General features: G+C 38.2%; 1 protein-coding gene across 2 annotated transcripts in view; it reads left to right on the top strand.

Annotated features, from left to right (window-relative positions):
- The first annotated feature begins 1,391 nt into the window (after positions 1 to 1,391).
- LOC311279873 (uncharacterized protein) overlaps positions 1,392 to 19,282 on the top strand; it is a 38,719-nt gene continuing 20,828 nt past the window's right edge. Inside the window, exons 1-7 of one of the 2 annotated variants that reach the window (XM_084391652.1) lie at positions 1,392 to 2,378; positions 10,843 to 10,944; positions 11,040 to 11,176; positions 11,287 to 11,329; positions 11,882 to 12,007; positions 12,115 to 12,213; positions 18,658 to 18,879. In XM_084391652.1, the coding sequence (XP_084247778.1) occupies positions 1,704 to 2,378; positions 10,843 to 10,944; positions 11,040 to 11,176; positions 11,287 to 11,329; positions 11,882 to 12,007; positions 12,115 to 12,213; positions 18,658 to 18,879 (1,404 nt within the window). In that variant the 5' untranslated portion in view covers positions 1,392 to 1,703. The remainder of the gene's footprint in view (positions 2,379 to 10,842; positions 10,945 to 11,039; positions 11,177 to 11,286; positions 11,330 to 11,881; positions 12,008 to 12,114; positions 12,214 to 18,657; positions 18,880 to 19,282) is intronic. The other variant, XM_084391653.1, reaches the window with a different exon arrangement.

The raw sequence follows: 19,282 nt of genomic DNA, 5'->3' as shown, positions 1-19,282 counted from the left end.
ACACCTGCAAGTGTACACTTTGAAGAGTAAAAATGACAGAAGGTTACGTTAATTCAACTATATTAACGTTAATCAAATTGCGCTTCCAAAAGTCATACATTTGTGGGTGAAGAAAAAAACTAAATAAACGAATATACACATTTATTTTAAGTATAATAAATAAAACATGGAAGATCAGAACAGTTAATGAACAAAACCGGGTTCGCAGACAGTAGTCGAAAGCCGGCGATAAAGGTCGGTAACGTTAAACGGAATTAGTCCAGGAAACATTCACAAATCCAGAGGAGCAAAGAAACGAATGAGACTAATAGCAGACAAATCAAATGAAAAACTAAACAGTGCGAGCGAGGCTACATTAGTCACATTAGAAAATTAAGTTGTAGGTTGTGTTTGAATAATTACGTATCTTATTTAGCTGAGGTAAATTGAACGCAATACTCACGTAACCTTTGTTACTGTATGGGCATTTATGTATTTATCAGTCTAATTATCTGTCTTTTGCCTTTACATTTAGCCTAAAAGGCTTAAATGTAACAAACTTTTGTCAATCATGTAACTTAGTGTAATTATCTTTTAGCTATAGCTATAAGTAACTTGGCCAAAATAGGTCTTGTTTCAAAGGACAAGCCATATCACTTCCAAACCTTCCTTTAATTATTCCAAGTTTGTCCCACTCACTTGCAGACCAGAGTTGCGCGTCTGCTAGGGCTAGTAATACATTTACTGATTGGGACACTTTTTGCCATTGAGATGAATTGGAAAAAGTGTCCCAATCAACCTGAATACACATTGCATTCTTTTTAATTATTTGTCCTTATGACTAAATGTTTCCTTTCCCTTGTAGCCTATAATAATAGATAGATATAGTGCAGGAAAGTGTGTCACTTACAGTATGAGCTAGTGTATGTACAGTATGTATGAGCTCAATCTCCTGGTATATCTAAACCTATTAGCCTAAAAAAAACAACTGAAGAAGACACTGATTTCATAGTCATTTTGGTGGATTCTGCATGTCACCATATGGAGTTCTGAAGGAAAAAATGTTAAAGAAAAAATATTTAAACTATATTTAAAATGAATATTCGTAATTAATTTTTTTTATTAAACTAAATTAAAAATTGTTTAAAGCTTATTTAAACCATATAAATATATGATTGCAAATTTCCCACTGAGTTGAAAGTCGTTAAAATACGACAGATGTGTTCTTTAGTAGACGGTTTTATGTCTTAAGTCTGAACATAGATAAATAAGCATTTATAAATAACATTAATTTGATGAATCCATTGATTCTAAATCGACAGATCCGATGAGCTGCGTCAGAAGATCCTATGTGTGTGTGTGTACTTTTTTGTCTTACGCCATCTTTTGTGCACTCTTATTTTGAATCCGTTGCGTCACATCCGCCGGCCATTTGTATCGTTTCTATGCGTGTGTTGTGTTTTTTTTTTTGGAGAAGTGAGTCCGTGCAGTCAGTGAACCGTTAAGCTTTAGTTTACGTCAAGTGAGTAGCTCATAGCTGAAATTCAAATGTATTAAAACAGTTTTATTATTTTAATTTTGTTGCGTTGATGCGACGTGAACAGTATTACATCTGCATGGTTGTGTGCGCGGACTAACGTGTTAGTGACGGTTCGTCTGGCCCGCTAGCGGCTCACCGAGCAACTTGTGGCTGTTGTACGTCACTAGCCGCCAACCGTTGGAAAATGGGGAAAAACCGCAAGCGTTTGAAAGGAAAGGGGAATGTTCCGGCTATGGGACCTCGACCACAGCATGGCATGGCAGCACCAGCACCTCCTCCACCCAGACCTCCTCATCCTCCTCCTCCTCCTCACGGCGGGTTTCGCGGTCCTGCTCCTGTCCGCCCGATGGGCCCACCTGGACAGAGGTTCCCTGGGCCCCATCGCGACTTCGGGCCCCAAAACCCCAGAATGATGATGATGGATAACATGGAAGGGGACAGACGGTTTATGCATGAAACACAGGGATTCATGATGCACGATGAGCCTTTCCACCCGATGGACTTTCCCGACAGACATGAGTTCCACCACCAGGCTTTTGACGGTCCTGATCCGCGTTTCCAGCATCACTCAGAGTTTGGGAACCGACCACCAGGACCGCGGTTCTACCGTCCAGAGCTTGACTGTGCACCTCGGTTCCGTTCCCCGGAGTTTTGCGAACGACCTCCAGACTTCTGCCCGCCTGAGTTTGATGATCGACGTCCTGATTTTTGCCCGCCCGAGTTTCTGGGAAGACCCTCGAACTTCCACCCGTCTGAATATGAAGGCGGACCAGGTTTCCACGGGATGAACCCTGGATTCGACCAAATGGAGCAGTATGGTCCAAGAGACCCTCATTTTGTGCCACAGATGGATGTACATGTAAGTTTTTGGGGTCCTCATTTGTCATCTGATGGTTTGTGCTGTCACGCTGACCAATCACTTCGCAATAACGTTAGCCAAGTGTTTGGATTTAGGCATGGAATAGTAGTCCAGTCATTTTATGAAAAAAGGTTGAACAAATTGCAACAGAAGCAAACTCAACTGATTTTGTATCCTCAATATGTCCTGAGTAAGAAAAAGAAAAAAAGCCCCAAAGAATCCCATTAGGGGAAAGTTTCGAAAAAGTCCCAAATATAGCCTAGAAATATAGCCACATTTTTTTAACCTTTAGATATCACCATGGAAATGACTGAGTTGATTACTTGCATTAAGACAAACAAAAAATGTATTACGAGTTTTTTTAAAATTGTTTGTTAACATGGACAAACGGTGCATAATCTAATTACGTTTGTGCTAATTTGCATAAATACCACAACAGATGTAAACATTGGGTATAGCCAGGTGAAAATGTATTGTTGACATATAACAGTAAAAGACTTAGGCCTAATGTTTCTGAGGGAAGAACAGGAGACAAGGATAAGGAGAATGCAGAAGACAAAAGGTAGGCAAAATAAAAAGTGAATCCCCAGAAACAGTCCCACAGACCCAGCCCCAAACCCCATCTCTGCAATAATCATGAATAAAGGCAGGTTTCTAAAGTACTTATTCCTGCCTGTATGTACTCATGCGCATGGGTAGCCTAAATGGGTTCTCATTAAGTATTTTACTGTTATATGTCACCAAGATAAAACAAGACATTTTGACCTGGCTAAAAAAAAACAAAAAACTTGTTATACATTTTTTGTTTGTCTTGATGCAAGTAATCAACTGAGTAATTTTCATGGTGTTATCTAAAGGTTGAATCTTTGACCCTATTCACGTGAGCAAAAGAATGAATAGGCGTATGAATAGGCTATATTTGGGTCTTTTTCGAAACTTTCCCCTAATGGGATTCTTCAGGGCTTCTCCACCCCCCACCCCCCTTACTCAGGACATACTGAGGATACAAAATCAGTTGAGTTTGCTTCTGTTGCAATTTGTTCAAGGTTGACTGCCATTTTGGCTTAAAATGACTGGACTATAGGATTCGGATTGTGATCGAATCTTAAAGGGATAGTTCACCCAAAAATGTAAATGTTGTCATCATTTACTAACCCTCAATTCTGCTGAACACAAAAGAAGATATTTTGAAGAATATGGGGAACCAAACAGTTGGCGGGCCCCATTGACTTTCATAGTTTGGAAAAACAATACTTTGAAAGTTAAGGGGATCCGTGACATTCTTCAAAACATCATCTTTTGTGTTCAGAAGAAATAAATTCATACGGGTTTGGGACAACTTAAGGGTGAGTAAATGATGACAGAATTTTCATTTTTGCGTGAACTGTCCCTTAAACGATTATGTTTTCCATCGATTCCCACAAAGCTACTGAATGACTTTAGAAAGAGTTTTGCAAAATAGTTATATAGACTAGGGGCCTCATTTAAAAACTGTGCGTAGGAACTGTCGTGGATATTTTCCCTAACCCTAACTACCTGGGGCGTCTGCACTCGACACCCAACTGATCTTAATATCTCTGGCGTCTGCACTCGACACCAATACCTTAATATCTCTGACGTCTACAAATCGACACCAATACGCTGATTTCACGCAGCCGCCATTTTGAACTTGAAAGTGAGGCTCCGGTGGGAAGAACCCCGGAAGTACAGATAAACAACAATGCCTTGGACTACCAACCTGAAGCTGCTGTCTCGATTTACACTATTGGAAGATAATATCTAATATAGGATATGTATATAGTTCATTCCTGCTTCATTTTTTACTCTCTGAATTATATATAAAAAAAATATTTTATTTATAAATAAATTTCACTGGATATAGTCTAAAGTATGAAAGAAATGTATGTACAGTTTTAGAATTGACACAACATCATTAAACACAACAATACGCCATCGCATTCACGACTCTCCTATGATTAAAGGCGACACTTCCGGTTTTCTTCCCACCGGAGCCTCGCTTTCGATTTCAAAATAACGGCTGCGTGAAATCAGCGTATACCTTAACTCTCTGGCTCTTGCGTCTTCAGTCGACAACTGGCCGAGTTTCTGACTAACTTGCTTCCCTAAACTAGCTTCCTGCGCAGGAATAAATCGACAAACAGACCTGCAATTGTCCTTTAAATGCTTTAATCACGGCCGGGAGATCTTCCCTAACAGTTCTCAGGGAATCTCTCCCAAGAAGCAAGGCCGGAGGATCTCAGACAAATTCCATTGAGAATCCCACCGAAAAACACGAATACAACAGTTTTTATAGAATCAAGAAAACAAATAAGACTAACATGTCACCTTCAATATGATTGGTTCAATTGGTTCAAAAGCCCCAACCTTTTCCCTCTGTCACTGGCATAAGCAAACTCTGATTACTTATCACAAGGTTTTTGCGAACCAGTCATGTCTAGTTTCAGTTCCCCTTTCTGTTATTAATACACATAGACATACACTCAAAGTCACAAGTTTTTCCCAAAGAGTTTTGACACATTAAAAGCATATGAATGTTATTCCTGCAAGAAAAACAAATGTTAGTTGATTAATTAAAGTTGATTAATTAAAATTCATTCACAGAACCTTACTAAAAGTGTACGTGCGCCCGAAAGCCAAAAATGGCGTACGCAAAAAAATATTCAGACTTATAAAACCGTGCATACGCCAGAACCTGCGCAGAATTCACTTTATAAATCCCAGTCAGCGGAAGATTGTGCGTACATGCGTCTCCACCCGAAATAACCATATATGGAGCTTACAACGCCTAGTTTTACTATGCAGATCCTCATCTACATATCATTTGCATATGATTATTCATCCACGTGATAACTTAAACGTTAACACGTGGATGAATAATCATATGCAAATGATATAAACGGTACAAGAAACATTACATTAATACAAATCAAGTAGTTGTCTATCCTTGCCTTGTTTTTGAATAGCCTACATAAATCAAATAGTGTAAAATACATTTCAGAGAAAGTTTTTCTCAATCTTTTCCACTTGCCGAATTGTATTTTTAATTGATTTATATTTCTAATGGAAACAGATAGGCCTTGGGCATTATTTGCACGAAACTATTTTCTCAGGCAATCTGGTATTATCATGATAAGCAATTATCTCTGTGGTTAAAACATTAAAGCACGCCACAGGAAAAGTGTTCAAAAACAATCGCATCCACAACAAATATTTCTAATGATTGAATTAAAAAAAATGTTGTAACTTCAGTAATGATTTCATCATGTTTAAGTGTTTAACTCCATTAATTTGAATGGCATATTTAATATAAATGTTTATATCAGAAGTATTTTATTTGTTTAAACTGTTATTTGCGTCAGTTTCACTAAACGGCTCAACACGCTCGCTGCCGCGGACATTTAAGAAGGAATGGATATTTGCTTCAAGTGACAGGCTTGGTGATTTAAATTGTATTTGTATAATCTTTCTGTATATGTTTAATTTTCTTTAGATTTTCTGTATAAAAGTGACCAAAAATACATTTAACTCCAGCTCACCATCGGTGTCGCCAAAGTGCTCCATCTCCAAAACTTTCGTACGCATGGGTCAGAGTTTGCGTGCAGGTGCGCAAATTTTCCCGTCAAGTTTTTCTTTATAAATCCCACCTTTTGCGCAGGAACTGGCGTACGCATGTTTTCAGCCCCGTTTTGTGCGTACGCAAGCTTTATAAATGAGGCCCCAGGGCAGGGGTTTTCAACCTTTTTTTTTTATGCCACGACCCCCAAATATGATCATCCTCATGCAATGGACTCTCAATCTAAAATTAAAAATGCAGCAGCTAGCCTATATTTAAGTATAGAAAAGTCAATACTATAAATATGTTGATTACATTGTATTTGTATGTTACAATGTATTATTAACTTTAATAATACAATTTATTTTAACCAAATGTATTTATTTAGTCAATTAGCCTAGTTCATTTTTGTATTATTGTTGACCCTCCCGTGTGGCCCCTAATGAAACCCCTTGATATAGACTATTGATGGAGAAAAATTATAGTCAAGTTGGATCAGAGAGTGTAAAAGTATGAAGAAGTAGGATTTTTTTTAATTAAACAGTTTGTAGATGAAGAATGGAACTTTCTGCTAATAATGTCATGTGCTTTTGGGTCCATTATGATTGGTAGAGCTGGATAAGATGAGCTGCTTTGAAGCATCACAGCACTGATATTTGAGAAAAAGAGCTTAAATTTGGGATGAAGTTGAGGTCCTGTTTACACCTGGTATTCAGATGCGTTTCGGTCGATCGGATCACAAGTGGACTGGACGACACTAAATACAGGTGTAAACACGGTATTTACACGCGGTCTGAAACATTTTGAGCTTGTCCACTTTAAACCACTTCCAGAGGTAGTCGAAAACGCATTCGACCGAATTGCTTTTGTAGTGTAAACGCTCATATGATCAAATGTGTTCGAACAGCCACAAAGACACACAGGCGCCTATAAACCTAATGTCTAAACGTTATGGGAAGCGCGCTAGCCAGACGGGATTTAAACTTTTGCCCTGGCCAAATACCCAAGTTTGCGGTCTTTGCACTTGACCACTTGTCTTCTTAGGCTGGCCAGACACTTGAAGATTTTAAGGCTGATTTTCATCCCCCAACGATCTGGGGGGTGTGGCCCGATTTGAGGCTTGTCGCAACTGAAGTTTTGTCCAAAATATCCTCAATTGTGTGGTCTTATTACGATTATTTTATTGCTCCCGATCGTGTCAGATCCTCCACGACTCTTGATCTGGCTGCCTCTGACGTGATACCCGCGACAGCCAATGAGAGCGAGCTAGCGTCACCTACCAGATGATGCGTGCTTCTATAAATTAAACTTGGCAGCCGCAAACATGTGGCATTGGAAAATGGTGAATTGAGAAAGATGAACCATCTTTTTTATTCTACTTTGTATTTTACTGTAAGACAGAACGCGCTCCAGGAGAGCCAGCTGACGACGTCGTCGATTTGTTCTATCAACAAGTGTGTGGGGTCACGCGGTCCGGCTGAATCTAGTGTGTGTGTGTGTGCAAAAATCGTTTGACATGACGTATTTCCTGTATTTGGCCCAAATGTTAAAAAATATAGGCGTGATGACTGCAAGTGTGTATAGGCTAGATCTTTTGATTACCCGATGGGACACACTTATAGTCTTGCAAAAAAGCAAGACTTTTTTCCCCCAATACTTTGCATTTTAAAATAAACTTCTAAATGTCTGTTCAGTAGTCGCTATGTAACATTTAAAATTGTGGTGCTTCTTATTAACACTAGAACTACCGGAATTCCCATAACTACTAGAACGACCATACCGGTCATTCTGACCGCTCATACTTTGACGTTCATATGGCCGTACTGAACATCATTTTCGTCATGTCATATCTATTGTACATGTTAACCTTCTCTTTTCCAATGAAGCTTTTAATTCCTGTCGTCATAGCCCTTAAAACAAGCACAAAAGAAAGATTGCCCCGACAGGTGCTGCCTCTATGTGTGGAACGTTTTGCGTCAAAATAATATATTTTTTCACCGCACTCACCACGTGAATAGACATGCACAAAAGTTAGGAAACGTCAAAGCTTCATACCGTTTAGTACAGCCAAAAATAAATGGATCTACAATGTTATGATAGGTAGATAATAAAGAGGACACAGAATTTTAATTCAAATGAATGTGAAAATGTACACACACAAACAGGCTAAGAAAAAACATGAACCTTAGCTAAACAAGAAAACGAACTGCTTTAGAACGATTAGTTTCAGTGAACAAAAAATATTAACGAACAAAATCAGGTTAACTGCCCATTTGAACTGGGCAAACACCCCGCATCACTGACGCTTACACACATTCCACACAGGTAAACACCGCCTTTCGTGTGCAGCTCCCACACACTTTGTGACATTTGGCACATGTCTCCTTGGTTTTATTTTGTTTGCAGTTCCTCAAGTTTTATGGCTTTTGATTCCATGTGGTCGGACATTTGGACTGGGCATTTGGCTGGAGACCCAAGTTTGGTGTGAAGACGAAAAAACGTACCAAGCTCATTATGGGTCTCATTCACTAATAACTGCATGTATTATTTTGTATTTGTATGCACAGAAGAACTTCGTACATGAATTTGTTTTTAACATCGTTCTGATGTTAGTGAATTTGGAGTAGTCTAAATGAGCGGTTAGTCATTTGCATAAAACACACCCAAACCATCTCCACATAAGGGCTTTCCGCACATGCTTTCCTAATACAGCCTTTCGTCACTCTCGTCAAACTTGCTGCTGTTTTCAGACCAGTTCTCACAATAAACTCCTTTTATACAGACCTCTCCTTATCCAGCTGTTCACATGCGTATATCTGCGTTAGTCAGAGAAACCTCGCAGCTGTAGCTGTAACGCAGCTTGAACTGTATATGATGGAAATGGAATGTATTTAAAAATGTAATTGTATTATTTAATAATATTATTATATAATTTTATATATGGATTATATAATACAATTAATGCAACATACTTCAATATAATTATAGTCGTGTTAGGATGAAATATATCAGCGTGATTAGAAGGCCGTGGTGTACAGAGTAAGTGCTTTTTGTGTACGTGTGGTTTCAGTTGTTCCTGTATTTCTTCCTAAATTTAGAATAAATTTGATCATGAAATTTTTGGTGAATCGTGATTTGTTCTTAAAATCGACTGTACGCACATTTCATGCTCAAATGTGTGCGTACGCATGCTTAGGCCTGTCACGATAACACATTTTTCTGGACCAAATTGTCCAAGAAATTATTGCGATAAACGATAATATTGTCGTTCTGAGACCATTTTCATCTAATATAATGATAATGGCATAATAATGCAGGTACACCTTTTCAAAGATCTATAAACTTTTATTTCTAAAGAATATTAAACACTGAAAACGGAAAACATTTAAAATATACACGAAAAATGAACAAAACCAAAAACAATAAAAGCAATGGACTCTCAGTGTCTGTTAACAAAGAAAATTCACTTGAATAAATACCAAAAACAATAAATGGATGTAAACAAAATTGCACTTCAAAAAATATTAAACATTAGGCTCAGACATAAATAGTGATACATTCCATAACAGGCAAAACTGCCAGTTAGGACCTTTGTAAACAACTAAAAAAAGCCTCAACAGGCCATATCACACCATTTTTGCACTGTCTTCCTGTTACTTTGTCGACTAAACGCCCGAGTGATGATGTACTATAGGGAAGATGGAGACGCACTTTATTGCGTGTATATGCTACGCACTTAAAATACTTGGTTAGGATTAGGGGTGAGGAGTGCGTGCGTATTACACGCCATAAAGTGCGTATCATATGCACGCAAAAACTCACGAACTAACATTCGTTGTATAGATACGCATTTTCATGAGATCGGGCTCGCTGTCGCGTTTAGCTTTGAAACCAATTCCATCTTTTTCTCTTTTTTTTTCTCCAACTCACAACTAGCGTCTTCTCTCTCTCCCGGCAGTCGCCGCAAGCAGTCCCGCCAGCGCTTTCCCATACAAAGACCATGTGACTGACAAGCGCCGTGCGCCGCCTCCCCACACAAAGAGTTTACTCCTCATATACGCGAAGGAACCGAGAGTGGTCATCCAGTCTCTTAGGTAGAGAGAGAGAGAGAGACGAGGAAAACAAACAAGCATGCAAATGGAATTATCGCGGCCGGAAAAATTATCGAGCTCTTTTTTTTTTTATCGTGCGATTAAATGATTTATTGACTATCGCGACAGGCTTATGCATGCTTAGTGATGAATGAGACCGAATGTTCTCTCACTATTCCTGATTTCTAACACACACACACAGCGTTCGGCTGCTGGTCTTACGTATTGTTCATATGTAAATTGCGTAATCTTATTTCATACAGTAGATTAAAGATCTGAAAAGGCCCATAGACCCTCCCCTCGAAGAAATCAGGACAGAAGTGGTTGAAAGTGGACAAAAAAGTCAGATTAAAACACCAGTAAATGGGAATGTCTCCCTCGTCTGCTTGTGATCCGATCGACCAAAACGCATCTTAAACACCAGGTGTAAAGTTCCAATAGTCTTTTCTTCCCTGTTGTGTGACGTATATCAGAATGAAACAAACAGAAAAAACATATGGCGGGACTTTATTTTGTCCATCTGGAATTGATTGGATTATGGGTGGTTGTTTGCTATTGCTGTGATGTCAAATGATTGACAGGTTGTCCCGCCCTCGTACCAGTAAACACATCATAAATGCAAGAGGGAAGGGAAGTTATTTTGATTAAAGCTTATGCAGGACACATTCATTTTTAAGATATAATGGTGGCCATGGATTAATAATTTATAATAAATACTGCAATATTTCATTAAAAACAGTTGTCAATTTTATTTTAATGTAGAATGAAGCAAATATTATTTTTTTTTCATGTAATTAAGGGCAATCATGCATTTGGAGAGAGAGGAGGGTTTGCTGGACCTCCACTAGATTTCCGAGGCCCAGGTCCAGTTCAGCCACAACCTGAGGCGTTCAGTGTCACTGTAAGTTCACACTTGTATTTAATTCAGTACTAAATGTTTGCTCTTCTATAAGCTTGTAGATCTGCAACGTAATGTCTGATGTGCTTTTAATTTAGAGCATGCCTCTCCCTGGAAATGCCTGTCCACCCCAACCTCCGAAGAAAAATGATCAGCCGGCACCAAAAGACACAAAGACAGAACCTTCCAAATCGATGGCATCAAAGATATCAGCATTCAAGAAAATCTCTGCAAAGTAATTTATAGCCATGCTTTTTTCTTTTTTTTTTTTTGCTGGAAAATCGATAGTGCTTCTGAGAAAGGAGAGGTTGTTGACGTAAACTGGCATGTGTGTTTTCATTTCAGCACTCCTCGTGGACGCTCATTGGGAATCATTTCATTTATTGGTGTAAGTATTAAAAATATTGTAAATTATATTAGTAGATTATTAATAATGAATAATGTGTTGAACATGTCAGTGTGCGCTAAACAAATGTGATGCTAAACCGTGATGTAATTAAAGATTTCTATGTTAATCATCAGTTTTTGACCTGGCCAACTGTGACAGACATATGCAACATAAAACACTTTTTGTATTATAGTAGAATGGTTTAATTTTAGTTAGAATATCATTGTGCATGATGTTAATAGCCATAATGAAAGCAAAATGCATAATTTACCTATAAGTTAAGGGAAACAAGAACATTCAAACTATTAACTCTGTAACTAAAATAGTGTATTCCATGACAAAGATTGTATTTCTGCTGACCAATCAGAAGCCAGGACTGGAATTATCTATTTTAGATTTTTTTTTTTCCTGGTTAACATTTAAAAACCATATAACCATTTGTGCTACATTTTTATTTAAATGCTAAATTTTTTTATACATTTTTTGCTTGAAAATCATAATGCTTTTTGAGTATCAAACATTTAGATAACACTGTTTTTGATTTCTCCTCAGAATAATTGTGGTTTCATTGAACGGGAGGATTTGAAGAAATTCTCTTTTGTATTTGATGCCTTTTTTGGAAACCGATCTAACTTGGTGCCTGGGGTTAAAGTGCATTTCACAGTAGTGAAAAATCTGGTATGTGTTTATATATGTGCTAAAATCCCAGAATTAATTTAAAGCATTTTTACGTATTGAAGATGGTTTTGTACTAATTTTTGTGCTTTAACTTCTATTGATGTCAGGGAAAAGAATGTGCTGTTGACGTGAAAGTGGCACCAGGAGGAACAGATGACATTGACAGTACGGTGTATGAAGGCGTAGTTCTCACAGTCCTTCCTGATGTGAGTAAAAGTCAAATTAGTATGTTTTTGAGTGGAAGGAAAAACATGCTGTTTTCATGCATGTATCTTTAAATGCAAATGAGCTGCTGCTTCCCACACTCCCATATCCAGAAGAGGGCGGAGCCTTTACAGCTCGTGCCTCAGATACTCTGCCAAAAACATCTGTATGGTTTTGATTATCATCTCTATCGCGATCACGCTCACGTGACATTGCAGTTCTTCATCATCATGGAAGTTTATTATCTGCATGTGTTTTAAAGTCACATCAGTCTAATCTTCTGATTTATGGTTTTCTGAGCGCACACATCTGAAGCACGCGCACAGAAAGCTGGATGTCAGACGGAGCGTCCCTTGAATATTAAACCAAGTTCTCTTTCACATGTTATTGTGCTTAAACTAGGGGTGTGCCGGTTTCAGAATTGGTGATGACGGTTATGACGTGAGTCAAATGTGACGGTTCGTAACATAAACGTCGTCGGGGGGGGGGGGGTTAGTCTATTATAGGACAACTTAGTTTGAATAAACGAACAGACACTGATTAGGTACTTGATCACCTAAAAATGTATATTTGTGTAGTGTTCAATGTTGTTGTCTATAGAGATACGCGGATGGGGTATTACATCCACATCCGCACCAACGGTTTTTGACCAGATTTCAAAGCCGCACCCGCCCGCCATCCACTGATTGTTTTGCGGTCTATGGACGATGCAATCCTCTGCTGATGCGAGCCGCAAGAAAGCCCTTGTCTGTTCTAGAAAGGATGCAGTAAAGATATTTAATGCTAATGAGTTAAATTCATTTACGATGAGATGCGCTCTAGTTCACAATGCAAGTGAACGCGGCGCGCCCGCGCCTCCATGTCACGGTTATTATTGTCTGCTATATTTGCTTTTTATTTATTAAATACATTCAATTGGTTGATGAAACATTTATTAAAATTAAGATACAATTTGTACAAAACGAAATTCGCTTTAAAGAAAGAAAAAAAACCGTAAAAACTTAATGAAGTGGTAAAAATCATGTCTGACGATTTACAAAACAAAACTTCATTAAAGCTGCAGTCGGCAAGTCTGGCAGATTGAGTGGATTTAGCCAAAATTTTGAATGTTTACAACTCTCATGCCCCTCCCCCACTACCAACGAGCACCCGCCCATCGTCAGTGCGTGTGTACCTGATTTTCTGTGAACGCGCGCGTCTCTTCAGCATCGATCAACACCATGGACTCGGAGGTAGGCTGCCCTGGCTAATCTATCCATAGATAGCAATAACCGAGGAATTGGAAGCTTGTTAGTAGATTTTCTCTCCGCCATCACGCTTCGTACAATCTTCAGGCGAACTTTAGGCATGTCGTGTGCATGTGATATTGTAATGTGCGCGCCTGCGCGAGGGAGGGGGGATCTGTGGCGTGTGCACGAACAGTGATTGACAGTCAGATCTCACACCTCCCTGCGCTGATTGGACCCGATGAGACGGGAGCGGTGGATTTTTGCAAAACAAATAACACGCTCCAGGTGGAGTTAGAAGCTCCGTTTTTTTTCTAAAACCTCCTTATTTATGTTGTTCTGTCGGATTATAGTGTCGATTTCACTGAATATGACCAAAAAAATGTTGCCGACGGCAGCTTTAAGTGGTAAAAACCATGTCTCCCGATTGCTAATGTTTATTGCTAATGTTTATTATTGCAAATGTTTTTCATTTGTTTCATAAATCTCATAATGATGGCACATCACTATATCATAGCTGTTATTTCTATCTCAAATGATTGGCGGTCGGTCAGGGGGTACTTGGCAAAGAATCAAATACAGTTGGAAACGACGTAGACCATTAATAACACAGACTGTTAACAATTGTTTTTAATTAGTATTTAAACATTCTCTATGATAAAAAATGTTTGTAAAAAATATTTTAATAACACGGTTTTGGCGGTTATAGAGTTCTAATGACGGTGTTCAACTATAACCGTCGGTCTCACGGTTATATACTGACCGTCACACCCCTAGCTTAAACTGTCAAATACACACAAGGTTGTGTCAAAAACACACAAAGTTCACATGAACAGTTGGTCATATCTGTGAACTTAAACAACAAGTGAAGAAATCACATGTGTACATTAGATCTGTGAATTAAAGTGACAGCGTACTGCAACCTACTGCTATATATGCTGTTAATAAGAATCAAACATCAAAAGAAAAACAGAAAATCACTCACTGCTCTTCATTGAATAACTTTAGTTGCTGGTAACACTTTACAATAAGGTTCATTAGTTAACTACCTTAGTTAACATGAACTAAGTATGAACAATTCTTCACCATTTATTAACCTATGTTAAAGGTGCATTAAGCAACTTTTAATGTTAAAAATACCAGTTTTTCTAACCCATACATGCTTAAACAATTGCCTGATGGGCTGAATGAGCCCTTCTATGATCACTGCGATTGCCTCTATAATCCTGTACAGTAAAATAAATAAGAGGGATTCGGGACGGAATCGACTGGGCGTGACGTCATGCGCGTTCACACTCACTTGGTTATGTCTAGCAGGTTTGTGTATTCGCCGCCATTATCCGCATCAGCGAAGACAACTCGAGCGACTTTTGCAAAAGTAGAAGATGGATTCAAAGAGACCGGCTTCTAGTTCATCCCAAACCCCAATGCAAACTCCATGTAACCGCGTGCACAACTCTGGTTGCAGTTCCGCGTGTCACCAGAAGGGGGCATAGTTCTGCAAAAACTCAGAGACTTGCGCAATGCACCTTTAATATTAATTTCAACATTTACTTATACGTTATTAAAATCAAAGTTTGGATTTATTAACATTAATCCACTCTGAACTAACATGAACAAACAATGAACAGCTGTATTTTTATTAACTAATATTAACAAAGATTAATAAATACTGTAACAAATGTATTTCTCATTGTTAGTGTAAGACCTACACTGCACGTTCCCGCTGAGCTATTTATTGGTGAAACTACAAGATCATATCGTACAAAGTTTAAAACATTTAAATACACACATCAAGTGGTACAAAAAGGTGTATGATTCAGACAGACGTACAATTTAGTAGCACCCCTCCCCCCGCTTAAGATTTAACAAGTTAATGATCAATTGATTGTTCATTTTAACAACCATCGATTATGGGAATTTGTAAATTGACATCGCTAGTACAGGTAGATCTGTCAAATTAAAGTTTTTTTTTTCTTTTCTGATGCTCTCTAGAGCAGTGGTTCTCAACTCCAGTCCTCGGGACCCACTGCTCTGCACATTTTGTATGTCTCCCTTATTTAAACACACCTGAATCAGATCATCAGGTCATTAGGAGAGACTCCATGAACTGAACTGAGTGTGTCAGATAAGAGAGACATACAAAATGTGCAGAGCAGCGGGTCCTGAGGACTGGAGTTGAGAACCACTGCTCTAGAGTGAGCATGTGAGCAACGTTCAGTTAAGGCGAGACACTACAGGTGAATAGGGTAAAAAATTTTACTAGCAGAAATCACCATGAAACTTTCCCAGTTGATTACCTACATTAAGATGAGAGAAACATTTATTACAAGTTTTCTGTAATTTAATGTTTAAATATGCAAATTAGGCAATATCTAATTAAATATGCACTAATTTGCATATATTTTAAAAAATGAAATCTTTGTATTGGATAAAGCCAGGTTAAAAAAAAAAATTCATTGTGTTCACATATTAGATGGGGAAAAAATTGCAGAGGGATTTATGGATATCTACTTTTGTTATCCTGTAAATCAGAAAATAATGTCAATAGCCTTAAAATGATTTTCGCCATGTTTTTTGTAATAAAATGTTATATAAATCAGGCTAGGAATAATATATTTACAAATCCCTCTGTCAATGTTTTCATAATATAACTAGGTACAAGACTGGAAAGTTTGGTGTATAGAGGTGCTACTGAAGTGGAGATTTCGGACTTGGAGAATGAGAGAAAAGTCATTTTGAGAAAACGGGCTTTAAAGATTTATCATCAGCCAATGAGATTGAGCATTCAGCCCTTTTACTTTCACGATTGGTTGCTGATAAAAAGGAAATAACCATATTTGGATCCGACAGCATTGTACAGGAGAGAGAGAGAGCTTTCCAGCGGTGCGTGTGATGACAGGGAGCAGATCGCGGAGCAGCATGTTGATTAAGAACGCCAACTTTTGTTGAATTTATGAGAAATCTACAGACGCAAACAGACAAAGTGTAATAAAATAAAGACCTAAATGTGTATTTTGGACTTTTTTTCACCACAAGTCTGAAAGAAGACATGTTATTGAAGACAAATACCCCAAAATCTCAAAACTGACCAGTAAAAAACCCCCGATGTTTTTGCCTGCCGTGTCTCGCCTTAAGGTAGGAAAGATTGTCAAGCTATTTGATAAGGGGTTTTAATCTCACTATTCAATATTAATCCACTTGTGTACAGAGAATAGAAATATGAGAGCTTTTCAGGGGAGGAAGAGATAGAGTGCTGAGCGTTTAGGCAGTTCTGCAGGTGTGTGTGTGTGTGTGTCGACCTTGAGTGATAAGCAGAAACAGTGAGTGGGAACACTGAGCTGCCTCGACCCACTATCAACAACTTCAGGGACAAAATGACTTTAGCAAATACATTCATCAGTGCACATATTCAAGCATTACTCATCAACTATCATCACCTCATATACAATCTTTTTTAATCATGTATTAACATAATTATGCATTAAACATAAATGAACAAGCTTTTTTCCCGCTTGTGCGTGGGTGACTGCTGCTGGCCTTGGTGAGTTGGATAAGAAAAGGATTGAGAATGTCTGAAGGTCTCAGGTCTTGAACATACACTGGAGGTCCATCAAGGCCAGATAGTTGCGTGCACACTAGGGTTGTTATAGTTTTAGAAATGTCACTAGTTTAAATGTAATTTAATTTATCATTAATCATATTGTTACATCTGTCCATGACGACATTCACCATACTTAAAGGTCCCATATTGTACACCTTTCTGGAGTTTTATTTTAGGTTTTGATGTCCTTAAAAATACATATTTGCAGGATAAGTATCAAAAACCATCTCAATATGTTTTTACAGCTGCTTTCTCAGGAGCTCTGCCAAGAACAGGTCAATTTTGGCCTGTCTAATTAATATTCACGAGCCTCAAGTCGGTCCAAACCCATTAAGACTTTTGTTCATCTTCGAAACACAAATGGAGGATAGTTTCATCTTCATATATAGTTTGTCCCTCCATTGAAAGTCTATTCACTCAAAACGCCAAACGAGATTGGAAGATAAATCCATATCAATTGAGCAGTTTAATCCAATTTGTTTGAAGAGACCGATTTAATTGAGGCTTTTATTCACTTTCAGTGGAGTGATTTTAATTTCATTAAAAATGTCTTCTTTTGTGTTTCGTAGATCAACACAAGTCTCAATAGGTTTTAAATGACATGGCTGAGTAATTGATGACACAAATTACATTTTTGAGTGAACAAACCCTTTAAATAGCATAACAATTAAATTACAGAAACACATTTGTGATTCCGAGGCATGCTCTGTAAGCTTCAGATAGTCCGCTCTGGAAAACTAGTCACTAACCATTATTATTTTGATATCATCAATTTCATGTTTACCTGCACCTAAACATCACAAACTGTGCTGGGTGGCTTCACTTGTGAATCTCATCACCCCTACCTTTCTAATTGGGCAGATGTACAGTAGGTCAGAAGTCAGGCTTGGGAGATCTTTCTCTCTACTTAATTTTTGTATGTAATGTAGCACATTGATGAGTCTGTGGTGGAGATTATGCTTTAATGCAGTGGTTCTCAAACGTTTTTGGACACGTCCCCCTTTAAACCGTTCAAAAAATCTGGTGCCCCCCCACCCCACCTCTGACTACCAAATAATTTCACACAAAATTGTAAAAACTGAAAGATTATTTTTATTGAAAAACCTGCAATGAAAAACACCTGCAATAGTTTAACTTTGTAAAGCCATTGAAACATTGAAAAATATTACATTTAAGAGGAAATGATAGGTCAGACCATAACTTTTAATTTAAATAAACAAAAAAATTTAATATTTCAGTGATGCTTTGGATGAACAGGATCCTCAGTGGCTGCAGTGAGTTTTTTTGACAGCGTCTCATGAGCTCAGCTTCTTCATGTTTGTCTTCTCACTGGAACAGCAGGAATAGCGACGCGATAGAGAACCTCTTTGTTGGTGCAAACTTGACGGTCTGAAGAAGAAAGTTTAGGTTCCACCTTATAAAGGCGAAACACCAACCAACCACTATTCACGCACTTAAACGCTGTTTTAATGTGTTTTCTGTTCTTCTTCTGCATTACCTGTGCACCCGCCTCACACTTTGAGAACCACTACTTTAATTTGTCTTGGTAACAATATCCTGTTGTATAGAGTTGTACTAAGTGAAGCATTAATCTCTTTGTTTATGTATTTAATCAGGGCAATGTCAAGGAGGCTAATCCTGGCCGCATCAGGACCATTATCTCTACGGATCCCATTAAACTGCCCTTCGGCAAAGCGGACACCGATATAACTCTGCTACTGTATGATCGTGTGGAGTTCCAGTTGCTGACAAATGTTATAACCAAGGAACAAAGAGCCACAAACATCAAACCAAAAACACCAGACACTTTTCAGCTCACCAAAGAAATCAGGGAGACTGTAAGTATCCCATCATCCACTGACCTTTTTTCTTGGATTGTCTTTGAAAGTTTAGAACTGTTGAAGTACAGTGAGGAAAATAAGTATTTGAACACCCTGCTATTTTGCAAGTTCTCCCACTTGGAAATCATGGAGGGGTCTGAAATTGTCATCGTAGGTGCATGTCCACTGTGAGAGACATAATCTAAAAAAAAAAATCCAGAAATCACAATATATGATTTTTTTAACTATTTGTATGATACAGCTGCAAATAAGTATTTGAACACCTGTCTATCAGCTAGAATTCTGACCCTCAAAGACCTGTTAGTCTGCCTTTAAAATGTCCACCTCCACTCCATTTATTATCCTAAATTAGATGCATCTGTTTGAGGTCGTTAACTGCATAAAGACACCTGTCCACCCC

This window comes from Rutilus rutilus (genome assembly GCF_951802725.1).
Source record: "Rutilus rutilus genome assembly, chromosome: 20".
Classification (NCBI taxonomy): domain Eukaryota; kingdom Metazoa; phylum Chordata; class Actinopteri; order Cypriniformes; family Leuciscidae; genus Rutilus; species Rutilus rutilus.
The sequence above is the reverse complement of the archived record's forward strand: the minus strand, read 5'-3'. Positions and strand labels throughout refer to the sequence as shown.